At 53.4% G+C, this 17,135-nt stretch overlaps 1 protein-coding gene across 1 annotated transcript in view; it reads left to right on the top strand.

Annotated features, from left to right (window-relative positions):
- LOC139240888 (zinc finger E-box-binding homeobox 2-like) overlaps positions 1-16,675 on the top strand; it is a 127,570-nt gene extending 110,895 nt beyond the window's left edge. The window contains exons 5-7 of the mRNA XM_070869392.1: positions 1,142-2,679; positions 6,528-6,708; positions 15,576-16,675. Coding sequence (XP_070725493.1) covers positions 1,142-2,679; positions 6,528-6,708; positions 15,576-15,913 — 2,057 coding nt within the window. The 3' untranslated portion in view covers positions 15,914-16,675. The remainder of the gene's footprint in view (positions 1-1,141; positions 2,680-6,527; positions 6,709-15,575) is intronic.
- The last annotated feature ends 460 nt before the right edge of the window (positions 16,676-17,135 follow it).

Genomic DNA, 17,135 nt, shown 5'->3' with positions numbered 1-17,135 from the left:
CACTTTTCAGAATGGCAGGCAGTGACTAGTGGGGTACCGCAAGGTTCTGTGCTGGGGCCCTAGCTGTTTACACTGTACATTAATGATTTAGACGAGGGGATTAAATGTAGTATCTCCAAATTTGCGGATGACACTAAGTTGGGTGGCAGTGTGAGCTGCGAGGAGGATGCTGTGAGGCTGCAGAGTGACTTGGATAGGTTAGGTGAGTGGGCAAATGCATGGCAGATGCAGTATAATGTGGATAAATGTGAGGTTATCCACTTTGGTGGTAAAAACAGAGAGACAGACTATTATCTGAATGGTGACAGATTAGGAAAAGGGGAGGTGCAACGAGACCTGGGTGTCATGGTACATCAGTCATTGAAGGTTGGCATGCAGGTACAGCAGGCGGTTAAGAAAGCAAATGGCATGTTGGCCTTCATAGCGAGGGGATTTGAGTACAGGGGCAGGGAGATGTTGCTACAGTTGTACAGGGCCTTGGTGAGGCCACACCTGGAGTATTGTGTACAGTTTTGGTCTCCTAATCTGAGGAAGGACGTTCTTGCTATTGAGGGAGTGCAGCGAAGGTTCACCAGACTGATTCCCGGGATGGCGGGACTGACCTATCAAGAAAGACTGGATCAACTGGGCTTGTATTCACTGGAGTTCAGAAGAATGAGAGGGGACCTCATAGAAACGTTTAAAATTCTGACGGGATTGGACAGGTTAGATGCAGGAAGAATGTTCCCAATGTTGGGGAAGTCCAGAACCAGGGGTCACACAGTCTGAGGATAAGGGGTAAGCCATTTAGGACCGAGATGAGGAGAAACTTCTTCACCCAGAGAGTGGTGAACCTGTGGAATTCTCTACCACAGAAAGTTGTTGAGGCCAATTCACTAAATATATTCAAAAGGGAGTTAGATGAGGTCCTTACTACTCGGGGGATCAAGGGGTATGGCGAGAAAGCAGGAAGGGGGTACTGAAGTTGCATGTTCAGCCATGAACTCATTGAATGGCGGTGCAGGCTCGAAGGGCCGAATGGCCTGCTCCTGCACCTATTTTCTATGTTTCTATGTTTCGATGTAAGCTGACATTTTCCCACCTTTGTGCTCCATCGTGGTTGGTCTAAAACTGAGTGTTTTTTTCCCCCTTCCCCTCACAGGGGAGAAACCGTACGAATGCTCGAACTGCAAGAAGAGGTTTTCGCACTCGGGCTCCTACAGCTCGCACATCAGCAACCGCAAGTGCGTCAGCGTGGTTCTGGCGCCCAGGATCGCCGGCGGGGCGGAGGAGGAGGAGGGGGGAGGCGGGCTGAGATCCGCGCCCTTGCCCTCGCTGTCCGGCGCGCTCCCGTTGACTGTCGGCGTGCCCGGGTGCCGTACCTCGCTGCCGGGGATCAAGCAGGAGCCTTTCGACCACCGCGACCTCGGGGGCCCGGGCCCGACCCTCGACCCCGACCGCCATTGTGCCCCCACCGCCGCCGCCGCCCTGCTCGACCCCGGCCACCTCCTGTCCCTCAACGGCCTCCTCCAGAGCCAGATGCGCTACCTCCGGGACGCGGAGCTGCCGGCTTCCGCCGGCGACACCGATGGCGTTGACGTGGCCCGCCGGCTGCTGGGGCTGGTGGGCGACCTGTTCGCGGGCGGGCGGGGGTCGGCGGGGGTCAAGCAGGAGGGCAGCGCGGGATTCAGGGCGCTGATGGGCGAGGGGCGGCGGGAAATCGAGGCCACCGGCCCGCGCCGCCCCGCCTCCAGCTCGCTCCTCGAGCGCGCACCGCGACGCTGCGCTGACGCGCCGTCGGGCGAGGCGGGGGTGGGGCAGGGGGCGGGCTGGCTCTCCCGGGTGCTGTTGCCGTTCTCGGGCTGGGGGGACGAGGCCGGCCTGGCGCACTCCGCCGGCTACCCCTGCCGCGAGTGTCGCTGCGCCTTCGGCAACCGCGCCTCGCTGCGGCTGCACGACTGCCGGGCGCGGCAGAGGCGGTGGACGGCGGGGGCGGCGGAGGAGGAGGAGGACACAGCAGCGGCCGCGGCCTCCGACGCCCAGCGGGGCTCGCCGTTCGCCGCAGGGGGCGGGCGCTGCCCGGCCACCCCAGCCCGCCCCACCGGCATCGTGGCTCCGCAGGAGTTCACGGAGCGCGCGCGCCCGCGCCCCGAGCACGGCACGACTCCTCCCCGGGCCGCGGACGGCAAGGTCGGGCGCGCCCCCTTCCCGCCCCGCCGCGCTTCCCCCTCGCCGCTGAACCTCTCCTCCTCCTCCTCCTCCTCCACCTCCTCCTCCTCCTCCTCCTCCTCCTCCACCTCCTCCTCCCTGTGCGAGGACGCGCAGTCGGAGCCTCTGGACCTGTCGCTGCCGAGGCGCGGTGGGCTCCGGAGGTCGAGGGCGGGCGAACGCGCGGCTGGGGAGAGGTGGCGCAAGGAGGCCGGACCCGCCTCCCCCCCGGGACTCGCGCCCCGCTACCCGCCGGCACCTGCCGTCGCCGCCGTCCCCTTGGACAGCGAGATGTTTGCCTTCCACGGGCTGGTCAACGAGGCACTGTACCCTGCCTTCCCCTCGCCCAGCCCCTTCTTCCACGCCATAGCCGGTCTGCAGCCCTACCACGCCTCCGCGGCCATCCGCTTCCCCCAGGAGCTGGGCTACGCCTACGTGACGGACGAAGATATTCGGCAACAGCGGCGGCACCGGCACAAGCAGATGATGCTGGTAAAGAAACGAGGCGCTCGGACTAAATGCCTGGGGTGGGGAGGGGGGTTGCGAATGGCACAGATTGGGCTCGTGTTGCCTCGAGGGTAGAAAATTCAGGGGCGATCGGATCGGTGTTCAATAGAGTCATCATCAGCATCGTAGACAGCCCCTCGAAAACGAGGAAACATAGAAACATAGAAAATGGGAGCAGGAGTAGGCCATTCGGCCCTTCGAGTCTGCACCACCATTCATAAGAACATAAGAACATAAGAATTAGGAACAGGAGTAGGCCATCTAGCCCCTCGAGCCTGCTCCGCCATTCAACAAGATCATGGCTGATCTGGCCGTGGACTCAGCTCCACTTACCCGCCCGCTCCCCGTAACCCTTAATTCCCTTATTGGTTAAAAATCTATCTATCTGTGACTTGAATACATTCAATGAGCTAGCCTCAACTGCTTCCTTGGGCAGAGAATTCCACAGATTCACAACCCTCTGGGAGAAGAAATTCCTTCTCAACTCGGTTTTAAATTGGCTCCCCCGTATTTTGAGGCTGTGCCCCCTAGTTCTAGTCTCCCCGACCAGTGGAAACAACCTCTCTGCCTCTATCTTGTCTATCCCTTTCATGATTTTAAATGTTTCTATAAGATCACCCCTCATCCTTCTGAACTCCAACGAGTAAAGACCCAGTCTACTCAATTTATCATCATAAGGTTAACCCCCTCATCTCCGGAATCAGCCGAGTGAATCGTCTCTGTACCCCCTCCAAAGCTAGTATATCCTTCCTTAAGTAAGGTGACCAAAACTGCACGCAGTACTCCAGGTGCGCCCTCACCAATACCCTGTACAGTTGCAGCAGGACCTCCCTGCTTTTGTACTCCATTCAATATGACCATGGCTGATCCTCTATCTCAACACCATATTCCCGCTGTCTCCCCATACCCCTTGATGCCTTTTGTGTCCAGAAATCTATCTATCTGCCTCTTAAATATATTCAGTGACTTGGCCTCCACAGCCTCCTGTGGTAGAGAATTCCACAGGTTCACCTCCCTCGGAGTGAAAACATTTCTCCTCATCTCGGTCCTAAATTTCCTCCCCCGTATCCTGAGACTGTGAGCCCTTGTTCTAGACTTCCCAGCCCCAGGGAAACATCCTCCCCGCATCCAGTCTGTCCAACTCCGTCAGAATTTTATACCTTTCAATGAGATCCCCTCTCATTCTTCTAAACTCCAGTGAATACAGGCCCAGTCGACCCAATCTCTCCTCATACGACAGTCCTGACCTCCCAGGAATCAGTCTGGTGAACCTTCGCTGCACTCCCTCTATGGCAAGTATATCCTTCCTTAGGTAAGGAGACCCAAACTGCTCACAATACTCCAGGTGTGGTCTCACCAAGGCCCTGTATAACTGCAGTAAGACATCCTCGCTCCTGTACTCAAACCCTCTTGCAATGAAGGACAACATACCATTGGCCTCCCTAACTGCTTGCTGCACCTGCGTGTTTGCTTACAATGACCGGTGTACAAGGACACCCAGGTCCCTCTGTACATCCACACTTCACAAGCCATCACCATTTAAATAATACTTTGTCCTTGTGTTTTCCCGACCAAAGTGGATAACTTCACACATTTATCCACGTTATACTGCATCTGCCATGTGTTTGCCCACTCACTCAACCTATCTCAATCGCCTTGCAGTGTCTTTGCATCCTCCTCACAACTCACAATCCCACCTAGTTTTGTGTCATCAGCAAACTTGGAAATATTACATTTGGTTCCCTCATCCAAAGCATATATATACATATATATTGTGAATAGCTGGGGCCCCAGCACTGATCCCTGTGGTACCGCACTAGTCACTGCCCGCCACCCTGAAAAAGGCCCGTTTATTCCTACTCTCTGTTTCCTGTTAGTTAACCAATTTTCAATCCATGCCAATATATTACCCCAATCCTATGTGCTTTAATTTTGCAGAATAACCTCTTATGTGGGTCTTTATCAAAGGCCTTCTGAAAATCCAAATACACTACCTCTACTGGTTCTCCCTTATCTATTCTATCAGTTACATCCTCAAAAAACTCCAGTAGGTTTGTCAAACATGATTTTCCTTTCATAAATCCACGTTGACTTTGTATAATCCCATTGATATTATCTAAGTGTGCTGTTATCACATCCTTTATAATAGACTCCAGCATTTTCCCTACGACTGATATCTTCCTTACGGCTTCACAACACACAGACTTTACAAGTTGGCTCTTAACACTGGAACTTATCAGGTGACTCAACACCTGACACCTTTATTGTATTCACAGCAATGGCTGCATTACCACAGTTGTCCACTAAGTGGAGCTCAATATTACACTTCTCCCTCCTTAATGAAGAAGTAATTACTACAAACTAATCATCGGTACATAACCTGCATGGTTATACATAACAAAAAGGGATAGGGAGGGGTGTGGGGCTGGAAGGGGTTAGAGATAGGGAGGGATGTAGGGGGCTGGAGGAGGTTACAGAGATAGGGAGGGGTGTAGGGGCTGGAGGTGGTTACAGAGATAGGGAGGGGTGTAGGGGCTAGAGAGCTTACAGAGATCGGGAGATGTGTAGGGGCTGGAGGAGTTTACAGAGTTAGGGAGAGGTGTAGGGGCTGGAGGAGGTTTCAGAGATAGGGAGGGGTATAGGGGCTGGAGAGGGTTACAGAGATAGGGAGGTGTGCAGGGGCTGGAGAGGGTTACAGAGATAGGGAGGGGTGCAGGGGCTGGAGGAGGTAACAGAGATAGGGAGGGGTGTAGGGGCTGGAGGAGGTTACAGAGATAGGGAGGGGTGTAGGGGCTGGAGGAGGTTACAGAGATATGGAGGGGTGTAGGGGCTGGAGGAGGTTACAGAGATAGGGAGGGGTGTAGGGGCTGGAGGAGGTTACAGAGATAGGGAGGGGTGTAGGGGCTGGAGGAGTTTACAGAGATAGGGAGGGGTGTAGGGGCTGGAGAGAGTTACAGAGATACGGAGGGGTGTAGGGGGGCTGGAGGAGGTTACAGAGATAGTGAGGGGTGTAGGGGCTGGAGGAGGTTACAGAGATAGGGAGGGGTGTAGGGGCTGGAGGAGGTTACAGAGATAGGGAGGGGTGTAGGGGCTGGAGGAGGTTACAGAGATAGGGAGGGGTGTAGGGGCTGGAGGAGGTTACAGAGATAGTGAGGGGTGTAGGGGCTGGAGGAGGTTACAGAGATAGGGAGGGGTGTAGGGGCTGGAGGAGGTTACAGAGATAGGGAGGGGTGTAGGGGCTGGAGGAGGTTACAGAGATAGTGAGGAGTGTAGGGGCTGGAGGAGGTTACAGAGATAGGGAGGGGTGTAGGGGGCTGAAGGAGATTACAGAGATAGGGAGGGGTGTAGGGGGCTGGAGGAGGTTACAGAGATAGGGAGGGGTGTAGGGGCTGGAGGAGGTTACAGAGATAGGGAGGGGTGTAGGGGGCTGGAGGGGGTTACAGAGATAGGGAGGGGTGTAGGGGCTGGAGGAGATTACAGAGATAGGGAGGGGTATAGGGGCTGGAGGAGATTACAGAGATAGGGAGGGGTATAGGGGCTGGAGGAGGTTACAGAGATAGGGAGGGGTGTAGGGGCTGGAGGAGGTTACAGAGATAGGGAGGGGTGTAGGGGCTGGAGGAGGTTACAGAGATACTGGTTGGTGGGATTGACCCGGGGATGATGGGGTGTCGGAGGAGGGGAGGGGGGGGTTGATCGAAGACCAGCGGGTTGGGGGCCGGGGGGGGGGAAGATGCGGAGATGGGAGAGTTTGGAAGTGTGAGACCTTCCCATCCCCCCCACCCAATGGGAAGCCCCTGTGTGTTCTCTCCTCTCACACTCTGGTGCGTTGACAGGGGGACCTCCTGGCCGGATGTATGCCACACTACCTGGGGGCGGAGGAGGGGAGCGAACTCGACCTGGGGCTGGCCAGGAAGAGGCTGAGGAAAAGCGAGAGCGGCCTGTACCCCTGCGATCAGTGCGAGAAAAACTTCCAGAAGAGCAGCTCCCTGCTTCGACACAAGTACGAGCACACAGGTGAGCGAGGACCCCAACCGGCAGAATCTCTCGACAGAATCGCTGAGTCACACCCCACAGCAGGCGGCCATTGGGTCCATCGTGTCCTGTGCCCGCTCTGTGAGAGAGCGATCCACTCAGTCCCACTCCCCCCCGCTCTGTCTGTCTGTCTACCCAACACCAACTGTACCCATCGCCAACTCTACCCAACGCCAACTGTACCCAACGCCAACTGTACCCAACGCCAACTCTACCCAACACCAACTGTACCCAACGCCAACTCTACCCAACGCCAACTGTACCCAACGCCAACTGTACCCAACGCCAACTGTACCCAACGCCAACTCTACCCAACGCCAACTCTACCCAACGCCAACTGTACCCAACACCAACTCTACCCAACACCAACTCTACCCAACACCAACTCTACCCAACACCAACTCTACCCAACACCAACTCTACCCAACACCAACTCTACCCAACGCCAACTCTACCCAACGCCAACTCTACCCAACGCCAACTCTACCCAACGCCAACTGTACCCAACACCAACTCTACCCAACACCAACTCTACCCAACGCCAACTCTACCCAACGCCAACTCTACCCAACGCCAACTCTACCCAACGCCAACTCTACCCAACGCCAACTCTACCCAACGCCAACTCTACCCAACGCCAACTCTAAACCAACACCAACTCTACCCAACGCCATCTCTACCCAACGCCAACTCTACCCAACGCCAACTCTACCCAACGCCAACTCTACCCAACGCCAACTCTACCCAACGCCAACTCTACCCAACGCCAACTCTACCCAACGCCAACTCTACCCAACGCCAACTCTACCCAACGCCAACTCTACCCAACGCCAACTCTACCCAACACCAACTCTACCCAACGCCAACTCTACCCAACGCCAACTCTACCCAACGCCAACTCTACCCAACGCCAACTCTACCCAACGCCAACTCTACCCAACGCCAACTCTACCCAACGCCAACTCTACCCAACCCCAACTCTACCCAACACCAACTCTACCCAACGCCAACTGTACCCAACACCAACTCTACCCAACGCCAACTGTACCCAACGCCAACTCTACCCAAAGCCAACTCCACCCAACACCAACTGTACCCAACGCCAACTCTACCCAACACCAACTGTACCCAACACCAACTGTACCCAACGCCAACTCTACCCAACACCAACTCTACCCAACACCAACTCTACCCAACGCCAACTCTACCCAACGCCAACTGTACCCAACGCCAACTCTACCCAACACCAACTGTACCCAACGCCAACTGTACCCAACGCCAACTCTACCCAACACCAACTCTACCCAACGCCAACTCTACCCAACGCCAACTGTACCCAACGCCAACTCTACCCAACGCCAACTGTACCCAACGCCAACTCTACCCAACGCCAACTGTACCCAACGCCAACTCTACCCAACACCAACTCTACCCAACAACAACTCTACCCAACGCCAACTGTACCCAACGCTAACTCTACCCAACGCCAACTCTACCCAACGCCAACTCTACCCAACGCCAACTCTACCCAACGCCAACTGTACCCAACGCCAACTCTACCCAACGCCAACTCTACCCAACGCCAACTGTACCCAACGCCAACTCCACCCAACGCCAACTCTACCCAACGCCAACTCTACCCAACGCCAACTGTACCCAACGCTAACTGTACCCAACGCCAACTCTACCCAACGCCAACTCTACCCAACGCCAACTCAACCCAACGCCAACTCTACCCAACTCCAACTCTACCCAACGCCAACTCTACCCAACGCCAACTCTACCCAACGCCAACTCTACCCAACGCCAACTCTACCCAACGCCAACTCTACCCAACGCCAACTCTACCCAACGCCAACTCTACCCAACGCCAACTCTACCCAACGCCAACTCTACCCAACGCCAACTCTACCCAAGGCCAACTGTACCCAACGCCAACTCTACCCAACGCCAACTCTACCCAACGCCAACTCTACCCAACGCCAACTCTACCCAACGCCAACTCTACCCAACGCCAACTCTACCCAACGCCAACTCTACCCAACGCCAACTCTACCCAACGCCAACTCTACCCAACGCCAACTCTACCCAACGCCAACTCTACCCAACGCCAACTCTACCCAACGCCAACTCTACCCAACGCCAACTCTACCCAACGCCAACTCTACACAACGCCAACTCTACCCAACGCCAACTCTACCCAACGCCAACTCTACCCAACGCCAACTCTACCCAACGCCAACTCTACCCAACGCCAACTCTACCCAACACCAACTCTACCCAACGCAAACTCTACCCAACGCCAACTCTACCCAACGCCAACTCTACCCAACGCCAACTCTACCCAACGCCAACTCTACCCAACGCCAACTCTACCCAACACCAACTCTACCCAAGGCCAACTCTACCCAAGGCCAACTCTACCCAACACCAACTGTACCCAACACCAACTCTACCCAACACCAACTCTACCCAAGGCCAACTGTACCCAACGCCAACTCTACCCAACGCCAACTCTACCCAACGCCAACTCTACCCAACGCCAACTCTACCCAACGCCAACTGTACCCAACGCCAACTCTACCCAACGCCAACTGTACCCAACGCCAACTGTACCCAACGCCAACTGTACCCAACACCAACTCTACCCAACGCCAACTGTACCCAACGCCAACTGTACCCAACGCCAACTCTACCCAACGCCAACTCTACCCAACGCCAACTCTACCCAACGCCAACTCTACCCAACGCCAACTCTACCCAACGCGAACTCTACCCAACGCTAACTCCACCCAACGCCAACTCTACCCAACGCCAACTCTACCCAACGCCAACTCTACCCAACGCCAACTGTACCCAACGCCAACTCTACCCAACGCCAACTCTACCCAACGCCAAGTGTACCCAACGCCAACTGTACCCAACGCCAACTCTACCCAACGCCAACTCTACCCAACGCCAACTCTACCCAACGCCAACTGTACCCAACGCCAACTCTACCCAACACCAACTCTACCCAACGCCAACTGTACCCAACGCCAACTGTACCCAACACCAACTCTACCCAACGCCAACTGTACCCAACGCCAACTGTACCCAACGCCAACTGTACCCAACACCAACTCTACCCAACGCCAACTGTACCCAACACCAACTCTACCCAACGCCAACTCTACCCAACGCCAACTGTACCCAACGCCAACTCTACCCAACGCCAACTGTACCCAACGCCAACTCTACCCAACGCCAACTGTACCCAACGCCAACTGTACCCAACGCCAACTCTACCCAACGCCAACTCTACCCAACGCCAACTCTACCCAACACCAACTCTACCCAACGCCAACTCTACCCAACGCCAACTGTACCCAACACCAACTCTACCCAACGCCAACTGTACCCAACGCCAACTGTACCCAACGCCAACTCTACCCAACGCCAACTCTACCCAACACCAACTGTACCCAACACCAAATCTACCCAACGCCAACTCTACCCAACGCCAACTCTACACAACGCCAACTGTACCCAACACCAACTCTACCCAACGCCAACTCTACCCAACGCCAACTCTACCCAACGCCAACTCTACCCAACACCAACTCTACCCAACGTCAACTGTACCCAACGCCAACTGTACCCAACGCCAACTGTACCCAACGCCAACTGTACCCAACACCAACTGTACCCAACACCAACTGTACCCAACGCCAACTCTACCCAACACCAACTCTACCCAACGCCAACTGTACCCAACACCAACTCTACCCAATGCCAACTGTACCCAACGCCAACTGTACCCAACGCCAACTCTACCCAACGCCAACTGTACCCAACGCCAACTGTACCCAACGCCAACTCTACCCAACGCCAACTCTACCCAACACCAACTCTACCCAACGCCAACTCTACCCAACGCCAACTGTACCCAACACCAACTCTACCCAACGCCAACTGTACCCAACACCAACTCTACCCAACACCAACTCTACCCAACACCAACTGTACCCAACGCCAACTCTACCCAACGCCAACTCTACCCAACACCAACTCTACCCAACACCAACTCTACCCAACACCAACTGTACCCAACGCCAACTCTACCCAACGCCAACTGTACCCAACGCCAACTCTACCCAACACCAACTGTACCCAACACCAACTGTACCCAACACCAACTCTACCCAACGCCAACTGTACCCAACACCAACTGTACCCAACACCAACTCTACCCAACACCAACTCTACCCAACACCAACTCTACCCAACACCAACTCTACCCAACACCAACTGTACCCAACGCCAACTCTACCCAACACCAACTGTACCCAACACCAACTGTACCCAACGCCAACTCTACCCAACACCAAATCTACCCAACGCCAACTGTACCCAACGCCAACTCTACCCAACGCCAACTCTACCCAACGCCAACTCTACCCAACGCTAACTCTACCCAACGCTAACTCTACCCAACGCTAACTCTACCCAACGCCAACTCTACCCAACACCAACTCTACCCAACACCAACTCTACCCAACACCAACTCTACCCAACACCAACTCTACCCAACACCAACTCTACCCAACGCCAACTCTACCCAACGCCAACTCTACCCAACACCAACTCTACCCAACGCCAACTGTACCCAACGCCAACTCTACCCAACGCCAACTCTACCCAACGCCAACTCTACCCAACGCTAACTCTACCCAACGCTAACTCTACCCAACGCTAACTCTACCCAACGCTAACTCTACCCAACGCTAACTCTACCCAACGCTAACTCTACCCAACGCCAACTGTACCCAACGCCAACTGTACCCAACGCCAACTCTACCCAACGCCAACTCTACCCAACGCCAACTCTACCCAACGCCAACTCTACCCAACACCAACTCTACCCAACTCCAACTGTACCCAACGCCAACTCTACCCAACGCCAACTGTACCCAACGCCAACTGTACCCAACGCCAACTCTACCCAACGCCAACTCTACCCAACGCCAACTCTACCCAACGCCAACTCTACCCAACACCAACTCTACCCAACTCCAACTGTACCCAACGCCAACTCTACCCAACGCCAACTCTACCCAACGCTAACTCTACCCACCCATCCCACTACCCACCCACCACACTATCTATTACTCTATCGATCTCTATCTATCAATGAATCTATATCTATCTCTTTCTCTCTCTCTCTCTCTCTCTCTCTATTTCTCTCTCTCTCTATCTCTCTCTCTCTCTCGCTCTATCTATCTATCTATCTATCTATCTATCTATCTATCTATCTATCTATCTATCTCTCTAATCATAGAAAGATACAGCACAGAATGGAGGCCATTCGGCCCATCGAGCCTGTGCCGGCTCTGTGACAGAGTGACCCAATCAGTCCCCCCCCCCCCCTGCCCTTTCCCCCACAGCCCTGTGAATTTTCCCCTTCCAGTATTTACCCAATTCCCGGTTTGAAAGTCACGATTGAATCTGCTCCCACCGCCCTTTCAGGCAGCGCGTTCCCGATCACAACAACTGGCTGCGTAAACACATTCTCCCCATCACCCCCTCTGGTTCCATCGCCGATTATCGTCAATCTGTGTCCCTCTGGTTACCCCACCCTCCTGCCCCCGGGGAACAGTTTCTCCCCGATCTACTCCATCAAAACCCCTCCTGATTCTGAACCCCTCTATTAAATCTCCCCCTTAACCTTCTCTGCTCCAAGGAGAACAACCCCAGCTTCTCCAGTCTCCCCACATCACTGAAGTCCCTCATCCCCCCGGGACCATTCTGGTCAATCTCCCTCTACACAGTCCCCATCAAACACACTCAGGGCAGGTACAGGGGGTTAGATACAGAGTAAAGCTCCCTCTACACTGTCCCATCAAACACTCCCAGGGCAGGTACAGGGGGTTAGATACAGAGTAAAGCTCCCTCTACACTGTCCCATCAAACACTCCCAGGGCAGGTACAGGGGGTTAGATACAGAGTAAAGCTCCCTCTACACTGTCCCATCAAGATGTTTGATCATGGGCAGGTTAGATTTGTTCACATTGATCATATTTTACTGACAGACATTTGGAATGATTCGATTATTTCTGAGTCGTCAGATAATTTCATTATAGGTTAAGTACCAGTCGCATATCCCACATCCAATGTACTGGAAACAAGTCCATGAGATAGTCAGAACTTGTCTGAGTCCAAGCTGCAGCAAGTTCAAATGTAGATCAAGGGTTGCCTTTGGAGAAAATTTCTCCTCAGGCTCAGCCAGAATGAGTCGAAGTATGACATCAAGTTTGGGAAGTTCTGTTCGAGAGCGAAGATATCCTCTTCGAAACAGAAAACTAGTGTTTGAGTTTGATTTGTAAATATGGCAAAATAAATCCATACCTTTTGTTATGTATAACCATGCAGATTATGTACGATGATTAGTTTGTAGTAATTACTTCTTCATTAAGGAGGGAGAAGTGTAATATTGAGCTCCGCCTAGTGGACAACTGTGGTAATGCAGCCATTGCTGTGGATACAATAAAGGTGTCAGGTGTTGGCTCGCCTGATAAGTTCCAGTGTTAAGAGCCAACTTGTAAAGTCTGTGTGTTGTGAAGCCGTAAGGAAGATATCAATAGCAGGGAAAATGCTAGAGTCTCTTATAAAGGATGTGATAACAGCACACTTAGATAATATCAATGGGATTATACAAAGTCAACGTGGATTTCTGAAAGGAAAATCATGTTTGACAAACCTACTGGAGTTTTTTGAGGATGTAACTGATAGAATAGATAAGGGAGAACCAGTAGATGTAGTATATTTGGATTTTCAGAAGGCCTTTGATAAAGTCCCACGTAAGAGGTTATTCTGCAAAATTAAAGCACATAGGATTGGGGTAATATATTGGCATGGATTGAAAATTGGTTAACTAACAGGAAACAGAGAGGAGCAATAAACGTTTTTTTTTTTCGGGGTGGCGGGCAGTGACCAGTGGGTTACCACAGGGATCAGTGCTGGGGCCCCAGCTATTCACAATATGTATGTATATATATGCTTTGGATGAGGGAACCAAGTGTAATATTTCCAAGTTTGCTGATGACACAAAACTAGATGGGATTGTGAGCTGTGAGGAGGATGCAAAGACACTGCAAGGCGATTGAGATAGGTTGAGTGAGTGGGCAAACACATGGCAGATGCAGTATAATGTGGATAAATGTGTGAAGTTATCCACTTTGGTAGGAAAAACATAAGGATAAAGTATTATTTAAACGGTGATGGCTCGGGAAGTGTGGATGTACAGAGGGACCTGGGTGTCCCTGTACACCAATCACTGAAAGCAAACACGCAGGAGCAGCAAGCAGTTAGGGAGGCCAATGGTATGTTGGCCTTCATTGCAAGAGGGTTTGAGTACAGGAGCGAGGAAGTCTTACTGCAGTTATACAGGGCCTTGGTGAGACCACGCCTGGAGTATTGTGAGCAGTTTGGGTCTCCTTACCTAAGGAAGGATATACTTGCCATAGAGGGAGTGCAGCGAAGGTTCACCAGACTGATTCCTGGGAGGGCAGGACTGCCGTATGAGGAGAGATTGGGTCGACGGGGCCTGTATTCACTGGAGTTTAGAAGAATGAGAGGAGATCTCATTGAAAGGTATAAAATTCTGACAGGGTTGGACAGACTGGATGCGGGGAGGATGTTTCCCCGGGGCTGGGAAGTCTAGAACAAGGGCTCACAGTCTCAGGATGTGGGGGAGGAAATGTAGGACCGAGATGAGAAGAAATGTTTTCACTCCGAGGGAGGTGAACCTGTGGAATTCTCTACCACAGAAGGCTGTGGAGGCCAAGTCACTGAATGAAATTAAGAGGGAGTTAGATAGATTTCTAGACACAAAAGGTATCAAGGGAGAGCATTTGAGTATAGGGGCAGAGAGGTCTTACTGCAGTTGTACAGGGCCTTGGTGAGGCCACACCTTGAGTATTGTGTTCAGTTTTGGTCTCCTAATCTGAGGAAGGACATTCTTGCTATTGAGGGAGTGCAGCGAAGGTTCACCAGACTGATTCCCAGGATGGCAGGACTGACATATGAGGAGAGACTGGATCGACTAGGCTTATATTCACTGGAATTTAGAAGGGTGAGAGGGGATCTCATAGAAGCATATAAAATTCTGACGGGATTGGACAGGTTAGATGCAGGAAGAATGTTCCCGATGTTGGGGAAGCCCAGAACCAGGGGGTCACAGTCTAAGGATAAGGGGTAAGCCATTTAGGACCGAGATGAAGAGAAACTTCTTCACTCAAAGAATTGTGAACCTGTGGAATTCTCTACCACAGAAAGTTGTTGAGGCCAGTTCGTTGGATATATTCAAAATGGAGTTAGATGTGGCCCTTACGGCTAAAGGGATCAGTGGGTATGGCGAGAAAGCAGGAATGGGGTACTGAAGTTGCATGATCAGCCATAATCATATTGAATGGTGGTGCAGGCTCGAAGTGCCGAATGGCCTACCCCTGCACCTATTTTCTATTATTTCTGTGTATGGGGAAAAAGCGGGAATATGGTGTTGAAATAGAGGATCAGCCATGATCGTATTGAATGGCAGTGCAGGCTCGAAGGGCCGAATGGCTTACTCCTGCTCCTATTTTCTATCTATGATGATTATTTTGGAAGTAATTACTTCTTCATTAAGGAGGGAGAAGTGTAATCTGGAGCTCCGCCTGGTGGACAAAGGTGGTACTGCGGCCATTGCTGTGAATACGATAAAAGTGTCACCTGACAAGTTCTAGTGTTGAGAGCCATCTTGTAACGTCGGTGCGTTGCGCGGTTGTATGGAGGATGTCACACCGAGTTCTTTTTTTCTCCATTCCCCGCAGGCAAACGCCCGCACCAGTGCGAGATCTGCTCTAAGGCCTTCAAGCACAAGCACCACCTGATCGAGCACTTACGCCTGCACTCGGGAGAGAAGCCTTATCAGTGCGACAAGTGCGGCAAGCGGTTCTCTCACTCGGGCTCCTACTCCCAGCACATGAACCACCGGTACAGTTACTGCCGCAAGGGGGAGGAGGAGGGGGCGAAGGTGCTGTCAGAACCCGCCACCGAGGGGCGGGCAACGGAGGGGGAGACCGGGGAGGCGTTCCCGCCCGCCTGCGAGCCCTCGAGGCACTGCCAGGGCTCGGTCGAGGATGAGGAGGAGGAGGAGCAGCCTGGCTAAGGCCGGATGGCAGACGATTCGAGTCGGTACTTATCGAGACCGCCCCTCCCCCCTCCCCCACCCCCCACTCTCTCCCCTCCACAACACCAGCCCCCAAGTCACAACCCACAGCACTTTGCAAGAAATTCACCTTCTGCCTTCCTCCAACTCGAGCCCGGGATGGACACATTACACAAGGGACTTAAGAAATGGGAGCAGGAGTCAGCCATTCGGCCCCTCGAGCCTGCTCCGCCATTCAATACGATCGCGGCGGATCCGATCATGGACTCAGCTCCACTTCCCCATAACCCTTCACTCCCTTATCGCTCAAAGATCTGTCTATCTCCACCTTAAATATATTCAATGTCCCAGCCTCCACAGCTCTCTGGGGCAGAGAATTCCACAGATTTACAACCCTCAGAGAGAAGAAATTCCTCCTCATCTCAGTTTTAAATGGGCGGCCCCTTATTCTAAGACCATGCCCCCTAGTTCTAGTCTCCCCCATCAGTGGGAACATCCTCTCTGCATCCACCTTGTCGAGCCCCCTCATAATCTGATACGTTTCCATAAGATCACCTCTCATTCTTCTGAACTCCAATGAGTAGAGGCCCAACCTCCTCAACCTTTCCTTCAGATAAGACCAACCCCCTTCATCTCAGGAATCAACCGAGTGAACCTTCTCTGAACTGCCAAGTATATCCTTCCTTAAATAAGGAGACCGAAACTGTACGCAGTATTCCAGGTTACCTCTCCTGTGATTCGCCAAGGAGCAGATGCAGAGGCGCCGGGGAGGGGGGGGGGGTTGGGGGGGGGGGGGAAGAGGGGAGGTGGGGGGCGCGGAGGGGAGGGGGAGAGGGGTCTGGGAAGAGGTCCACCCACTTCCAAGGAAGGTCCCAGTTCGGGCAAAACCAACCCCGAACAAACTTGCGCGAGAGTGCGTATGTTCCAATCTTGGATATATTTCCCCCTGCCTCTCTTAAAATGCTTCTTCTCGCATCAAAAGTTAGTCCTTCGCCTGAGGCAGTCCAACTGAAAAGAGCAAAGGAAACGCCTCTTCAGACGTTGTCTTTGTCAACTGTCCTGTGCCCAGGGACAAGGCTCCAACAAGTCTGGGTGGCTGAAAAGCTCCCTGTGTGTCTTGAGCATCAGCCAGTCTGCTTGATAGCTCACCGATGGGTTGCCATAACATGACAAAGGGCCCCCCCCAACCCCACCCCCCCATCAACCATCTTCCTGCCATTGA

This window comes from Pristiophorus japonicus, chromosome X, assembly GCF_044704955.1.
Source record: "Pristiophorus japonicus isolate sPriJap1 chromosome X, sPriJap1.hap1, whole genome shotgun sequence".
NCBI lineage: Eukaryota > Metazoa > Chordata > Chondrichthyes > Pristiophoridae > Pristiophorus > Pristiophorus japonicus.
This window is presented reverse-complemented; position numbering and strand designations above follow the sequence as displayed.